At 51.2% G+C, this 14,301-nt stretch overlaps 1 protein-coding gene across 3 annotated transcripts in view; it reads right to left on the bottom strand.

The window, feature by feature from the left end:
- Window positions 1-8,600, bottom strand: part of CORO1C (coronin 1C) — a 68,063-nt gene extending 59,463 nt beyond the window's left edge. For 2 of the 3 annotated variants that reach the window (XM_025198612.1, XM_025198618.1), the window contains exon 1: window positions 6,536-6,652. Coding sequence is in view for 1 of the 3 variants with exons in the window: in XM_025198604.1 (XP_025054389.1) it covers window positions 6,536-7,961 (1,426 nt within the window). In the remaining 2 variants the exon portion in view is untranslated. Of the gene's footprint in view, window positions 1-6,535 lie in introns of all 3 variants that reach the window. The other variant, XM_025198604.1, reaches the window with a different exon arrangement.
- Between the last annotated feature and the right edge of the window lie 5,701 nt (window positions 8,601-14,301).

Here is a 14,301-nt window from a genome sequence, read left to right as displayed (position 1 = left end):
CCCCCTGCTGTTGGCGGGGGCGGGGCTGAACAGTCGAGGCCCCGCCCCCTCAGTGCCTTGTGAGGGCTCCTGGTGGCTCACCTGCCACCGCGCCCTCCCACACACTGGTGTGAGCCGAGCCTCACACGACGGTAGCACGAGGGGCACCCCGGCCTGGCTCCCCCTCAGCCCTCCACACGCACAATCCAGTCAGAAAGTGGCCCCGCCGTCCTACACGGCCCCTGCCTTCCCCGTCCCCCCGCCCTCGCCCTCCAACCGCCGACCCTCACAGCGCCTTTACACCGGTTACGGCGTGTCGTCGGTGCCTGGACCGAGCGGGCGCTGCCGGACGAGGTGGCTCTCGTTTGGGCAGCTTGGGACGAGCTTTGTCGAGTGCGAGACGCGGGGTTTCTCCGAGGAGCTGCGGGCGCGCAGCTCCCTCGAAAAGTCGCTGGAAACACAGCCGTGGTGCACCTGGCTGGGGATCGGGAGGCCGTAAAAGAAAAGCTGCTGGTGTCACGCGCCGTATTGCAGGTGCCCGAGGGGATTCGTGTATAAATTCGAAGTCCCGGTGACCGCCGGGGGCGGCGCAGGCCGAGGGGACAGGCCCCTCGGCAGGCGCAGGCGTGGCAGGCGGCGCAAGACAGACAAACCGATCGAAACTTTGACAGCGTTTTAACCCCGGCCCCATGAAGCAGAAAGCTCTCCCTCGGTGCAAACACCTCCACCTCGATAAGAAAGAGAGACGCCCAAAGATTAACCTCTCGGCACTTCGGGATTAACATCTTCCTTCGAGCTAATTTCCCCTCTGGCCTCCTCCTCCAGCAAAAAAACAAAGAAGGAGGAACCACCCTCGGCAGCAAAACGAAAGGAATCCAAAAAATAAAAATCAGAAAACCCCCAAGTCGTTTGGCATCATCCGACTTAAATGGCAATGAATTGTTTCAGGTTGGCAGAGCCGAAGGGTGATTCACATTTTCTGCACACGTACGTGACTTGCCGAAGGTCACGCAGTGAGTCAGTGGTGGAGCCGAGGCTAAACACCTGGCAGCCGGTCCCTTCGCTATCAGCCGCCGGGGCGTTTTACAGCCGTGTGTGTTTTATATGGAGTAATAATTCATAGGCCTCAAGCTCTCTTAGTATGAAACAAAAACAACGGGAACTTGCACGTCTAGATCCTTTCACCCTAAGGCACCGTGAAACCTTAAAACACAGCAAAGCGGCTTCACCCACTGCCAGGGGAGAGCAGCGGCGACAACGGCGCACAACTGGCCCGATGACGGGAAGCGAGCAGGGATGTCGTACTGGGACGTACCTTGCCGATAGGGAGGATATATTTGCCCGGATGAAATTTGTCCACCCCCATTCTTTCAAAAGCTGACCTGATATCTTGCCTGACTACAATGGGGCAGGTCCATCGTACCTCCTCAGCCAGGGGCATTCAGGTACGGCACAGCGTGCCTCGGGAGCATGCCGAAACCGGCACTTAGGCACGAGGGGGAGGAATGGCGACACCTGTCAAATCCTCGCTGTCGCTTTGAGAAAAAGCACCCGAAAGGCAGAGCTGCAAAAGTGCCTTCAAACTCTGACCCGCAACAACGAGCCACTTAAGTCTGACCAGATCACCATACAAGGTAGCACGCCGCAAGAAATGAAGGGCACTTATTTTAATTATTCTGGCAGGACTACACTGTTCTAGCTAGTGGGCTGCTGCTCCCAGCCACATTAGCCTAAACACTAAAATATATATATAAAAAGTGTTCAACTCACACATCCAAGGCTATTTTCTCCCTCCAAGGTTTATATTATACTAGCAAATTCATGCAGCCGGAAGGAGTTCCGCTAAGGCTGTCCTAGTCCCAAAGAGTTTACCAGGTTGCTAGAAATCAAACTCCGCCTGGTTGCTACAAATTCGACTCCAGGTGGAGGTATGCGTGGAGGTGTGACACAACGCTGACTCTCGTCCTATCTTATCTTTATACAGAAACGGAGCAGAGCAAATCGAACCACAGTGACCGCACCTCTGCAGCTCATATCAGCTGCTAAATTTAACCTGTATCTGTCCCATCAGCGCGACATCACGCTACTCTGTCCACACCGTGTTCTTTACAAGCAACTCCCTTGCAAAATAAGTCACATTATTCTGACAAAAGAGGGTATGCGGGTTGTGATTTTCGGGAGTCCTGCACCCAGCTCCTCCGAAGCTGCAATGGACAGCAGACCCACAAGCCATGCTCCGAGCTTTCTCTTCCTGTCCAAACCCTTATATCCGCTCCGTACCCATAACGGTATGTTTATGGGTGTTTTAAGGACAACACGCATAAGTGGAAAAAACATGTTACAAGGAAAAATAATACAGGACAGAATGGTTGCTTGAGGGCCTTGGGTAGCTCCCATCTTTCTCAGGGTATACGTTGCAGGGAACAGTGTTCAAGAGAAGTAACTTTTGACAGCACAGATGTAATGCCCGAGGCAGCTCCATTCAGTTGGAGGAGAGGTTTCTTCAGCCTGTCTGACCTTGCCGTTGTGCATTTGGGGTTGGCGGGAGGGATGGACTGGTTTCTGCATCTGCTCTTGGACGGACAACAAGTCTCAACCCAGTCGTTCAGAGCCAGAGGGGCAACCTCAAGGCTGAGTTTGGCCCAAACATGTGGATATATGCTCTAAACTCCTGGGCCGAGTTTCCTCCCTGCTAAATATATTCTGAATGAAGAAAACTGGCTTTGAGTGGGGTTAAAGGAGCTCAGCCATTGGCAGTCCTGTCATATTGCAGCTTAACTCCCGAGTCACACAAAATATGCCAGACGTGATGGTTTAGCTTTAGCACTTCCTGATTATGGAAGTACCAGGTTATAAGATTTTCCAGGGCGTTTGTGATGGGTATTTATTTATTCATTTGCTTCTTAAAGCTGGTTAAATACACGCATGCACACCTCCCCCCTACCCCCAACTCTTCAATGACAGCAATGCTCAACAACACATTGCTCGGTCCTTAACTCAGGCCATTATGTCTTTTTATTCCTCAGAACAAGACATCGATATGCAGGCCGAATCCAGCACTCGGAGGAGAGCTCATTTAAGTCAGTGATGTAAGATGACATCTCCCTCTGATTTAGGGACTTACATTTTTTCGTAGGTTTTTGTTGGGTTGTTTTTTTTTAATGAAGGCTTCTTTTTCAAATCTCTAATGCAGAGACCTAAATTGGCTACATTTTAAGAAACAAGACCCAGTTCTATGTGTTTGTAATAGCACTACTTTTTACGCTGCAGTCTTCAGTATACATTAGACCGGGGTGGGCAAAATGCAGCCCGTGGGCTGGATGCAGCCCGCCAGGCCAGTCTATCCGGCCTGCAGGGCCCCTAAAAATATTTAGAAAATTAATATTGATCTGCTCCTGGCTGCTTGTCATGCAGCCCTCGATGGCTTGCCAAAACTCAGTAAGCGGCCCTCCGCCCAAAATAATTGCCCGCCCCTGCGTTAGACACATATCAAAGGTGGGGGCAGCTTCATTAAAGCCATTACCCAGTCTATTTTCAGGGGAGGCATTGCAGTGCTTGTCATATGCTCAGCAGCTGCCAAGCTAAAAATACTGCTGAAAGTCAACACACCATAGCTCTTGAATGTGGTAAAACCATTACACATTTTAAAAAGCCTTCACAAGGAAATGTTGCCCTGTGGTGATCTGTTCCCCAGATCTAGCAAAGCATTTGTTCAGAGACAGAGAGAGAGAAACCTATATGGTTTGGCCTCAGGATTCATTCAATTCTTGGCCAGAAAGGGGAGCTATAGAATAATGAAATGGGGATAACTGGAGCAATCTCAGATACATTTGGTAAAAAAAAAAAAAAAAAAAAAAAAAAAGTGCCCCGGAAAGCACAGGAAAGAGATGAGGACTTTCATGTCAGGGAGGCAGGACAAATGTGAGGGTTAAGGCACACGGGCAAGATGTCAGCATTTTAGGGAGCGGGGAGAAGGGGCTATTCTCATCTCTGCCACTGACCTGCAGGTTGATCTGAGGCAAGTCACTTCAACTCTGTGACTCAGTTCCCCATCTGGGAAGTGGAAAAGTAGCCCAACTAACCTCCTCCCAAGGGTGGCATGCTGGAGTCTACTGGAATGAGTGGAGTGACTTAAGTGCTTGCAATTATGCAATTAGCACGCTGCTTGGAAAGAGCAATGTGGCAAGGGCCAGGAAGTGCACGGTATTATAAATACATATGAAATCATTAGGAACTGTATTCAGGATCGTGAATAGAAGGTTATTGATCCAGATCGCTTTGAAGTACATTATATAATAAGGTACAATTTATATTACAGTACACAGACAGGCATGTATAATGCATGGATACATAGCTCTTGCACATTTTAGAAACACACTCCCTATCTATAATTTGAAAAAGGTTTTGAGATGCTTCCCCATGAAAGGTATATTTAAATTGAAGGCAGTTGCATCCCTAGAGTGCTTTACTGGTCTTCTTTTCCCTCACACAGTCCCCAGCTCAGTACTTTTGTCCTTCCTTTTGTTTCAGTCCTAATTCTTAATTAAAATGTTGGGACACTAGATAAAAAAAAAAAAATGAAGCAACTGATTGCAACAGATGGAGGTTCTTTGTTGCCTCTCTTAGATGTAACAGATGATTAACGGGAAAGAGAAAGGCCAGAAAGCAGAACACAAAAAAGAAGAAGAGGAAAAAATAAGTGTTTTCTTTTTTAAATTAATATCTTTGAAGCAATATTTTCCTCTTGTGCTGAACAGGAAAAAAAAATCAGCCAGGTTCTGTATGGGAACCAGAGGCTTTTGGCAATGAACAATAATGGGTGGATTTAACATTGTTATTCTTGTAGCATTTTTTTTTAATTAAATTTGCTATATTCAATATCTACGTCCTGATTAGTCCACCTATTTTGAATTCCTCTTTCACCTCATCCTTATGTTTCTAGTTCAGTACTGCTAGGGAGAGATACCAGAGAGTCAGGAAAAATGATTTAAAAGCAGAATACATTTCCAACAGCAAGTGGCTACATGGATAGATGGATGCATTTTTTAATGAATTCTTTTGATTTTTAAATAGATGGGACCACAAAGGTGGCAAAATGATGGGCCATTGTCCTATAGCTCTAGACATAGCTGGAAGAAGACCTATTGCATCCACCTGCCCTTTCTATTCCCCCAAATGCTGCATGCCTCTCTGGCCTGGCACCACTGCTTCAGAATCAGTTGGTAAGTTAGCATGCGAGTTTTCCAGCCGGGCTGTGCTATTTGGGTCGGACAAAACGCCAGGTGAGTAAAAGATGACGGTCCAGACTATAACCCAGGCCCCAGGAGAGGAGTCGGCATGAGAGATGCTAGTCTCTCTGGTTATCGATAACTTGCACTACTGCACACATTTCGTGATGCACCTGTTTCTTTTCCTGAGAACCTGCAGCAACGGGGCTTTACATGCCTGTGACTCTCCACTGCTGAGGCACTTTGTATCATCACTGACATTTGGGCAAGCTGGGTTGGTTCTTTGCACAGGTGTCTATAGCAACATAATATACAGAGCAGAGACCTCCTTTTAAATACCATTTACTAATACAAAATATTCTTACGTCTTAAACCGTATGCTCTCCCTGTAGGTAAAATCCACAAAAACCCACCAGCTCACACAATAGCCAGGGCATGTGAACTGTTCGACATAGTTCGACAGCAGTGGTCCATGGACCTCCGGAGTCTGCAAAAGGTCCACCAAGGATGACTACGATCGATCAAAAGTGTGTGAATACCCACACTTACAATTCAAAGGGGTCCGCACCCCCTTCCACATTTTTAGGGGTTTGCAAATGAAAACAGGTTGAAAACCAATGTTCTGCAGAACAGCAGCAGCATCCCACTGACAAATCTACGTGTTCATTTCTAGCTTGATCTCAAGTCTCCGTCTCACCCACGGTTTTACTGGTTTCATTTTAACAATCTATGTTTGCCCTTAGCTTCATGTTAATACAATCTGACTCTCAAAAGAGAGTTGTGCAGCTGAATCGCACCAGAAGGATAAAAAGAATTAGTGGGGGGGAATCAATCTTATACCAACAGGAATAAATCAAAGAAAAGCTGTTCCCCCAGAGTCCGGAGGCAGAATGAGTACATGAGAAGGTGGAAGAAGAATGGTATCACAGGGCATGCATTATGACCAGCGACTGACGAAAAACACTCTATAACAGCTTGGTATTATTGCTGTCATTGCAGGAAACATTTATACGGAGAAGGCTCTTTTTTCACCAAACAGCTGTCACCTCAGGTTGCATTTTTCCTGGGAATGTGACTGCATCAAACCACTTTGGGATCCTCACTGGGGAGCTGTGCTAGAGGGCAGTTGGCTGTGAATGGACCACAGCTGCTGCTCCATTTTTCTCAGACAGCTCTTTTCTGAAGAGCTTCTCAACCCCAGCGCATCAGACTCATCTCCGCACCGAACTCCCACCTGCAGGTTATTTTACGCTAAGCTGTGAAATTTGATGCTACGACACAGATAAGCTTCTTGCAAGCCAACCACCCCAGCAGTTAACATATCTCACCTTTTCTCGCAGGATTGGGTGGAGGTGCTGCTGCTTTCCCCTCTGCCGACTTGTGCTTTTCAAAGGTTTTCTTCACATCAGCCACTTTCAGCACCTTTTCGTCCTCTTCATTTCTCCTCACTTTCTGCTCTTGCTGGGCGAGATCCTGGCCTGGGACCCTCTCTCCTGTTAATTTTATTGCATTGCTCTGCAATGTGATTTCTGCCCGGTTTTTGCTGGCTTTGGCTGGGCAGCGGGGCAGTTCCTGCAGCACCCCTGCCATTGTGACGGCCTTGCTAAGAACAACTGCCAGGCTTTCCTTGGTTTGCAGGCTGGGGGCTGGCGAGCAGCTACCCTGGCTGTTCGAGTCGGACCCCACCATCTCAGCCTCACTTCCAAAACCTCCTCTGCTCTCAAGGCCCAGGCCGCTGTTCCCTCTTGGATCCGTGTCAGCATCTCTAGCGACCACAGTGCAGCTTGCAATGGCAGAGACCACTACCTGCTCAACTTTCTCTGGCTTTCCCAGTGGATCCTTTGCGCAAGTCTGACCACTTGGGCGGTGGTCTGCGAAGCTTTCGGGCTGAGGGGCAGCATTAATTGTCTGCCTGAAGTTTCCTCCTTGATCGCTGCTGTCCTGGAGGGCGTGCGAGGCAGATGGAGCTGCCGTGCCCTGCTTGCTTTGCAGCGCGCAGTCCATTGCTGAGGCTCCTCTCCCCCAGCTATCTGATCTGGTGGGGACAGTGGGTTTAAATTCCTCGGAGGGAGAGTTCAATGTCAGTCTGTTCACTTGTCTGCTCTCTGTGCTGCTTTCCGAGTCCGAGCGGCTTATCTGTTTCCTCAGGGTTCCTTGGAAAGTGTTGATCATATTTCCACTCGTGCTTGCTGCCGGCTCGCTCCCGAGGCTTCCCGGCACCTGTGGGGCTCTGTTTTCTGTCACTTCCCTTTTCCCTGCAGGCTCCGGATGGGCAAAAGGAGAAATTTCCCCCTCTTGACCGCAGATGCTGAATTCATTTTCCTCCAGCCTATAAACAATGGGGTTCACCTTCCTGCTCTCCGGCCCTTCTGCCAAGTGTGGCCGGCTGAGCTGCATCTCCACCACCTTCATCGAGGCTTCGCCTTCCACAAACCTCTTCCCACTTCCTTTCGTTATAGTCCGTTCTTCCAAGCACGACTCCTCTGCCACCAGCCCCCCGGATCGGCTCTCGCACACCCTTTTGCTCATCTGCACCTTTTTAGTAGAGACGTGCACGTCGTAACCGGTATCCAGGGGGTCGCCTGGCTCCGCTTCAAACCACAGGTCCTCCCGGCTGACTTCCTTCTTACTCCACAGAGCATAATCTTTGTGTTTCACCCTGGAGGTTTCCCTAGGGAGAAGAGAGTCTTGCTCTCTCGTCTGACTTTTGCTATCAAGCAAATAGCCGGAGTAGCGCCAGGTCGAGGCTTCCATCCCGGCGTGCTGGCAAATGCCTTGAAATGGAGGTTTCTCACCACCGTGGGTGTCTATAGCGGTTCCAGCACCGCCTTCCCTTTACTTCACGGACTGCTGGGAGTCTTCGGTTCCCAGGTCATGTGAATCAGCATCACTTAGAGTCGGAGGTGGTGGAGATGGGCAGCAAAGCCTGGCACGCCGGAGTCCATGCTTCGTGGCAGGGCAGGGTGGCAGCTCCTGACAAAGGAGCTTGCAGCATTGGGCGCTTGCCAGACCTACCCTACCTGAACAGCTGTCAGCACAGCCGACATCCACCGATTTCTTGCTAGCCGACGCATTCCCTTCGCAAGCAGGGTCTGTGTCCTCTTCCGCTTCCCCTCCCCCTTTCCTCCAAGTGACCGTGACCCTAACTTCAGAGGGTTTCCCAGATCTCCACTGCTGCTTTGACTCTTTGCAGTCAGGTCATTTCTGGTCACTCCTCTCGGGACAGGCTCAGCTTCCATCGGGTCTCATGGAGAGCTTGGAAATGCATGTCCACAGTGGTCGTGCACTTGCTGGGAGTTTAACGGGAGTCTAGTTACCACACCCCCCTTCTGCCCAACCACTCCTTCCTTGGAAGCTGTGCGCAGCGCAGGCTGGCGCCGGGGCCTTGGTTTGGATCCCAGCGTCCTGGGGAAGGCACTGTGCACAGACTATTTAGGGCAGAAAGAGATTGGCTGGAATTATCTGCAGGAATATGTTATTGTTAGAAGAATTACTGTGGCATCAAAGCATTTGCGAGATAAACAGACAAGCCCGACACCAGCCTCAAAATCAAGATTCCCTAAAGAGATTCAGAAACCCCAAGCTAATCGAGACCCTCGTTAACGTGCCGGGCACCGTTAGACAAACCTTCATGCAGAAAGTTCCTCCCCCTGCCAAACAGGCTCCTGTAAACTCTCCCGAGAATGAGGTAGGAGGGAGGGGAGAGAGAGAGAGATCTTTAAAGAATCCTAATCCATTTATATACAGCCCGAATGCCTGACATTGCAGCTCATGGTGAAATGCCTCCCAGTGACCTGCTTCTCTCCCATAGGCTCGCCCAGGCTCTTTGCCTTTTATGGCCTACGAGGTGTCAGGCTTCCCTCTTCGCATGTCTCTAGGGAGCCCAAGTGGGAATATAAAGACGTGTAGCAACCCCTTAAGTCAGTGAGTGACTGTAAACCAGACCCCACGCTGCACACCTCCATGCTTCCTGGTTTGCACGGGGGTCTGGGCTTGCTCTCGAGGCAGCAAGGGGGCTCAAGTCTCCTCGCTGGGAAAATTTTGCTCCCCACACCTGCCGTCGGAGGACAGGGAAGAGGTCCCAGTGAAAGTCAGCCTCGCGCGCAAGCAGTCTGAGACGAGCAGAGGGACAGTGGCAAGGGGAAATGGCACTGGAAGGATAGATCTGGAGGATGAAAATCCTGTTCTGTGCACACCATGGGGGTAGCTCAGGAAAACCTTCGGTCTGCTGCTGGACCTTGCAGCCGACCCAAAGCCATCCCCAAGTGCACCCGATGATCTGTAAGGTCCCTTCCAGCCCCTAACAACTATGAAACAATGAAACAGGAGCAGCAGAACAGGTCATTCTCCCTGGCCCTGTTCAGTCCTTGGCCTCTATGCTGTCACTGCCAAGGAGAGGAGCAATTAGAGCTGGTGCTTTCTGTGAACCAGGGATTTCCCTCCATGCCGCCCTCTTCACCAAAGAGCCCTTGAGGGCAATAACGTCCCGACACCATGGATCCGAGGCAGATTTGAACCAGTGGCCTAGACATGAACAACTCTTATCCTGGTCATTATGAGCCACAGGAGCTGGCCAGTCCCACTCTGAGGAATATTTATCAGCGCTGGCCCTTTCCAGCCACTTCACAGCAAGACACAACATCGGTTATGAGCAGAGGGAGGCTTAAAATCCACCTCGAGGCTGCTCAAAACAAGTGCAACTTGCCGCGTGCTGGGGTCAGAGCCTGGGAAGTTGCTGGGAGAGGGAACGCTGTCCTTGAGCGACAGCCACATCCTGCTTCTCGTATGCGAGCTAACTTGTGCAGAGCTGGTTCCTGTATCTTCACAAGGCCCTGTGTCCCATTGTATAGACCTGCCCTGGCTCTTATATTACACAGAAGTTCACCTTGCCCATTTCCAATCAGAACTCACGCGCTGAATGAAGCATTCCTCCATCCAATTCCTTGGCTCTGAGTGATTGCTGAACACTGCTCAGTACCAGGAGCAAAATAACTAAGAAAACACTCCAAGTGGAAGAATGCAGCAGCTGGAAATCCCCATTAAAACTGCAGAGGACAACTGGGGAGGGTTCAAATAGTCCTTTACCCTGTACCTTGCAGGCAGCAGACCACTAGCAAGAAAGCAGGTAGCAGAAATGTTCTGACTGGGCCTGGGACTTGGGAGAAAACCCTTAGAGACACAGTCCAAAACATGCAGAATTACCCTTTGATAACTGGTTACGATCTGCTGAGCATAAGAAATAATCCAGTCCAGACTGGAGCCTGTGGAAGGTGAGCGGTATTCTGACTCCATGCATGTGACAGAGAATCCCAAATGCAACAAGAGGGACCTGTAGCAGGAAAGCCTGGGGAGCTCAGCATCCACATCGCGCACACACACCCAAAATGGAGAAAGACACACAGCGGCAAATGCCACCAGCCATGACAGCGCTTGGAATTCAGAAGAAACGGGCAAGAACAGCAATGCTTCCCATCCCTTTGCAGAGCAGGGACAGAGAGTGACGCCAGCGCTGCTGGCACAGAGGGATCCTTCATCACAGAGTAGACCTCCTGGGCATGGGTTCCTTCGGTGCAAGCTGGGGTCCCGGGAGTTGCCCCCACTTCTACACAGGATGCTGCAGGGGAACCCAAGAGGCAACCTTGTGATCACATGAGACTGGCAGATGGATGCTACTACAAAGAAATAAGCAACGCCCACCCCCCCGCATTCCAGAGGAAGAGATAAGGGGCATTCAGCCAGCTGTTGCCCGCCTTGGCCTCATTCAGGCAGCATCCACAAGGGGCTGAGAGAGCTGAGCCCCACGACGCGGGACTAAAAGACTTAGCAAGACAAGAGTGGTAGGGGTCTCAGGGAAAGCCTGCAGGGCTGTGGCACCTCAAGGACTAAGCCTCACTAGTTTGCTTAGTCAATAGATTGATTTCAAGTATTTGAAATCCTGTGCTGCGCTAATGTTCACAGCCACATTTGCCTTGGGAAGGGAGATGAAGGGGACTGTATGTCTAAGAGGCTTGTGTGCGAGCTGTCAAAACTCACCTTTAGGTCGTACAAAGGCTAAGCAATGCTGAGAAGTCAGAACGGAGACACTGAGTGCCACAGACGATTGTCTGTCTGTTGGCTCTGAGTGATCGCTGAACACCAGGCTTCTGACCGCCCTGCTCCCAACCCATCTTTCACCTGGGCACACATTTGTGGAAGGTGGGGATGCGGGTGACAAGCCCTAAGACCTGACTGCTTCTTCCCAGGATCAAGTCATCAGATTCCCAGGCACTTGTCTTGTCAGGACAGTCCCCTCAGGCTATTTCTTTCCCTCATTCCCAAGTGCTTCCCATCTCTAACAAACTTGCAGTCTCTAAAGCCTGAGCCTTTCTCCTTTCTCCATCAGGGATGTCATCTAAGAATAACAGCCACTGCTTGGGAAGTGGACAAACCTTTGTGAACAGAAGACTGCATGTGGATTTATTGGCCACAGCTATACCATAGTGCTATTACCGGGATCCAATTAAAAAATTGGCATAATAAAGTGACCAAGCTGGGATGCCAGCTGTGTTTGCAAAGCGGGTCCCTGCTCTGCTGGATATCCAGCGCGTCAAAGAGATTTGGTCTCCTCCACGTTGCCCTGAACCCCTTACGGTGGCATACGTCATCCCCCAACTGACGTCACAACCTAGCATCAGGCTTCTGCAACCGAGCGTCTCCCCTCGAGCGTTCGCTCCGGAGAGCCCTTCACCGAGCGCCTGGCAGAGCCAGACAAGGGCTCCTGTGGGGCGAGCCGTGCCTGCTCTTTAAATCTAGGCATAAAAGGAAATTGCTGCTGCACTCGCTTTACCGCTGCGTGGCTGGAGAGCACAGGGCAGTGGCAAAATACATGTAGGGAATATGTTACACCCAAAGCCAGGGAGGAGGTGGGGACAGACCAGCCGGGCCTCTCGCTGCCTGACAGACCCCTGCTTATCCGCAGAGCTTCCCCACGCCGCAGCCACGAGCAGGTGTTGTCAGCAAGTGAGAGCTGCGTGCATACCCCCCCACGCTTGGCTTCTGCCGCCCCATTTCCCTTGCTGTCTGCAAGCCACATACCCTGTACGTGACATTATCGACACCCCACCACTCTGGAGGCCGCAGAGGGTTTCAGACGCAAGAAGACCCACCTGTAAGTCCTCATAAACATGGTCTGAAGCAGCCATGGAATTTGCTTCGGAAACACCTTCTCTGGCCTGTGCATCCAACGCCGGATCGAAGTTTCCATTGAGGAAAACATTTACATTCCTAGCCCTGCTGGCTGCCAGGCCTGCCACCCACACAGGACTGAGGCAGTCACCTGCCCGAGTCTGCACGCAGCCGGAAAGAGCAGGCTGCCCCGGATATCACAGAGGCAGAGTGATGGTCCACGGGGCATCCGGACTGCCTGCTGTCTCGCTGCTGCAGGCCACCGCTGCTCACCCCAAGCCGCCCCTGGGGTCCGACGGCTTCACGTGCCCTCTGCTCAGCTACCCGAGTTCCCAGCTTCCCTCTGACAACTTCCACCGGGCGCTGACAATGCAGCAGCCTGGCAGATACACGGTGCGCAGGGAAAGCAAGTGGATCTAATGCTTGCCCCTGCCAGAGGAATGCCCAGCAGCAGGGCAAGGAGGAAGCGGGCCAAGGGGACTGAAGCTCCCCCCTTCCCTACGCTCCACTACTGCTTGGTTGCTCGGTTGGGGTCTTTCCACACCCGGGCTAGGGCCCAGCGGGTTGGGAAGGAGGCCTGCCCTGCCGCTCCACCTGTTTGTGGGCAGAGGGTATCCATCCAGACTGGTGGCATGTTTTGAGAGGGCTGCCCCCTCACCTCTCAGCTGCTGGTTGGTATCTGAAAGGAGTGCGAACCACAACCTCCCGCTTTCGGCTCTGGAGAGGCCTCTGCTCCCTCTTTCTTCCCATCACTCACTCACGCAGGACCCATCACAATGGAGGGCATTTATTGACTCGCTCTATTGACTTGCTCCAGGCACTCGGTAATAAAAACCAATAAAACCCTTTGCACTCTGCAGAGCTAACCGCCATGTCATCGGCTTATTTCTCCTCGTGCCTCCGAGGGCTCTCGCTGCACTGCAATAAAAGGTCTGAGCACCCAGGATAGGTTGGCAGGATTTTATAGGCACTTTATTTTAGCCTCCTGCATTGGCCTTGGCCATGTGTCTGCAAACTTACAGCCAACGACAACGCAGCACTAGAGCGGATATTTCCTCTACCCATGTCGGCGTAGCCAAGCCTGCTACAGGACAGGTTCGTAACTAGGATCAATGGGGCTGGATTAAGCAAAGGAAAACTTAAGCTGAGCATCAGGGGAAAAACTTGCTAATGTAGATCCGTCCCCACAGCGAGACAGCCCTTGGAGGGGAACGCAATGGGTCAGAGAGATGGCCCGCCTTTAACGTGCCACGTTATCCTTTAGTCAACAAGCATTTGTGGGCGGACAGCCAGCAGGGCCATGCAGTAAGTGGAAGAGACCTTAGCTCATGCCAACCTAATCGAGGCTTTCTTGCAGAACGGGGAGGAGAGGCAACGTGCCGCACCTGCAACACCCTACCCTTACTGTCGTGCCATCATGCCTGGCACGTCGGACTCCTCAGATGTTTTCTATTCCAGCAACACAGTCCGCTACCTCGCCTATAAACGCCGCGCCATTCATCAGCATCAGACGGGACTCATGTTGTTCCAGATGTTGTCTGCTTTTGCCATAGCAACACCATAAACAGGATATAACATTTGATCACAACAAGGGGGAAAAAAAAGGACATCTATACACTTACCAGCAGTCTCATGGTAGATTGTGCTCCGTTTTGTAGCCCTGTCTTGCGATGGCTCTTTATAAATTATTTTTAGGGGCCAATGGCTAAAGACGCACGCTTCCACACGGAGTCTGAGCGGGGGCAGTCAGCGTATCTTGGCAGAGCACAGGGAAGGAAGGGAAGTTGCCCTTTAAACGCAATGAAGCCATTAGGGTTTCATCGATAAAAACAAATACATACATAACCATGGACTCAACACTCCTCCACCTCCAGGCCCTTGCTCAGCTGAGGGACAAGGGCTGGGCCTGGAGACTCGGGAGCAGGTAGCA

The sequence above is a fragment of the Alligator sinensis genome, unplaced genomic scaffold (genome assembly GCF_000455745.1).
Source record: "Alligator sinensis unplaced genomic scaffold, ASM45574v1 scaffold628_2, whole genome shotgun sequence".
NCBI classification, from domain to species: domain Eukaryota; kingdom Metazoa; phylum Chordata; order Crocodylia; family Alligatoridae; genus Alligator; species Alligator sinensis.
This window is presented reverse-complemented; position numbering and strand designations above follow the sequence as displayed.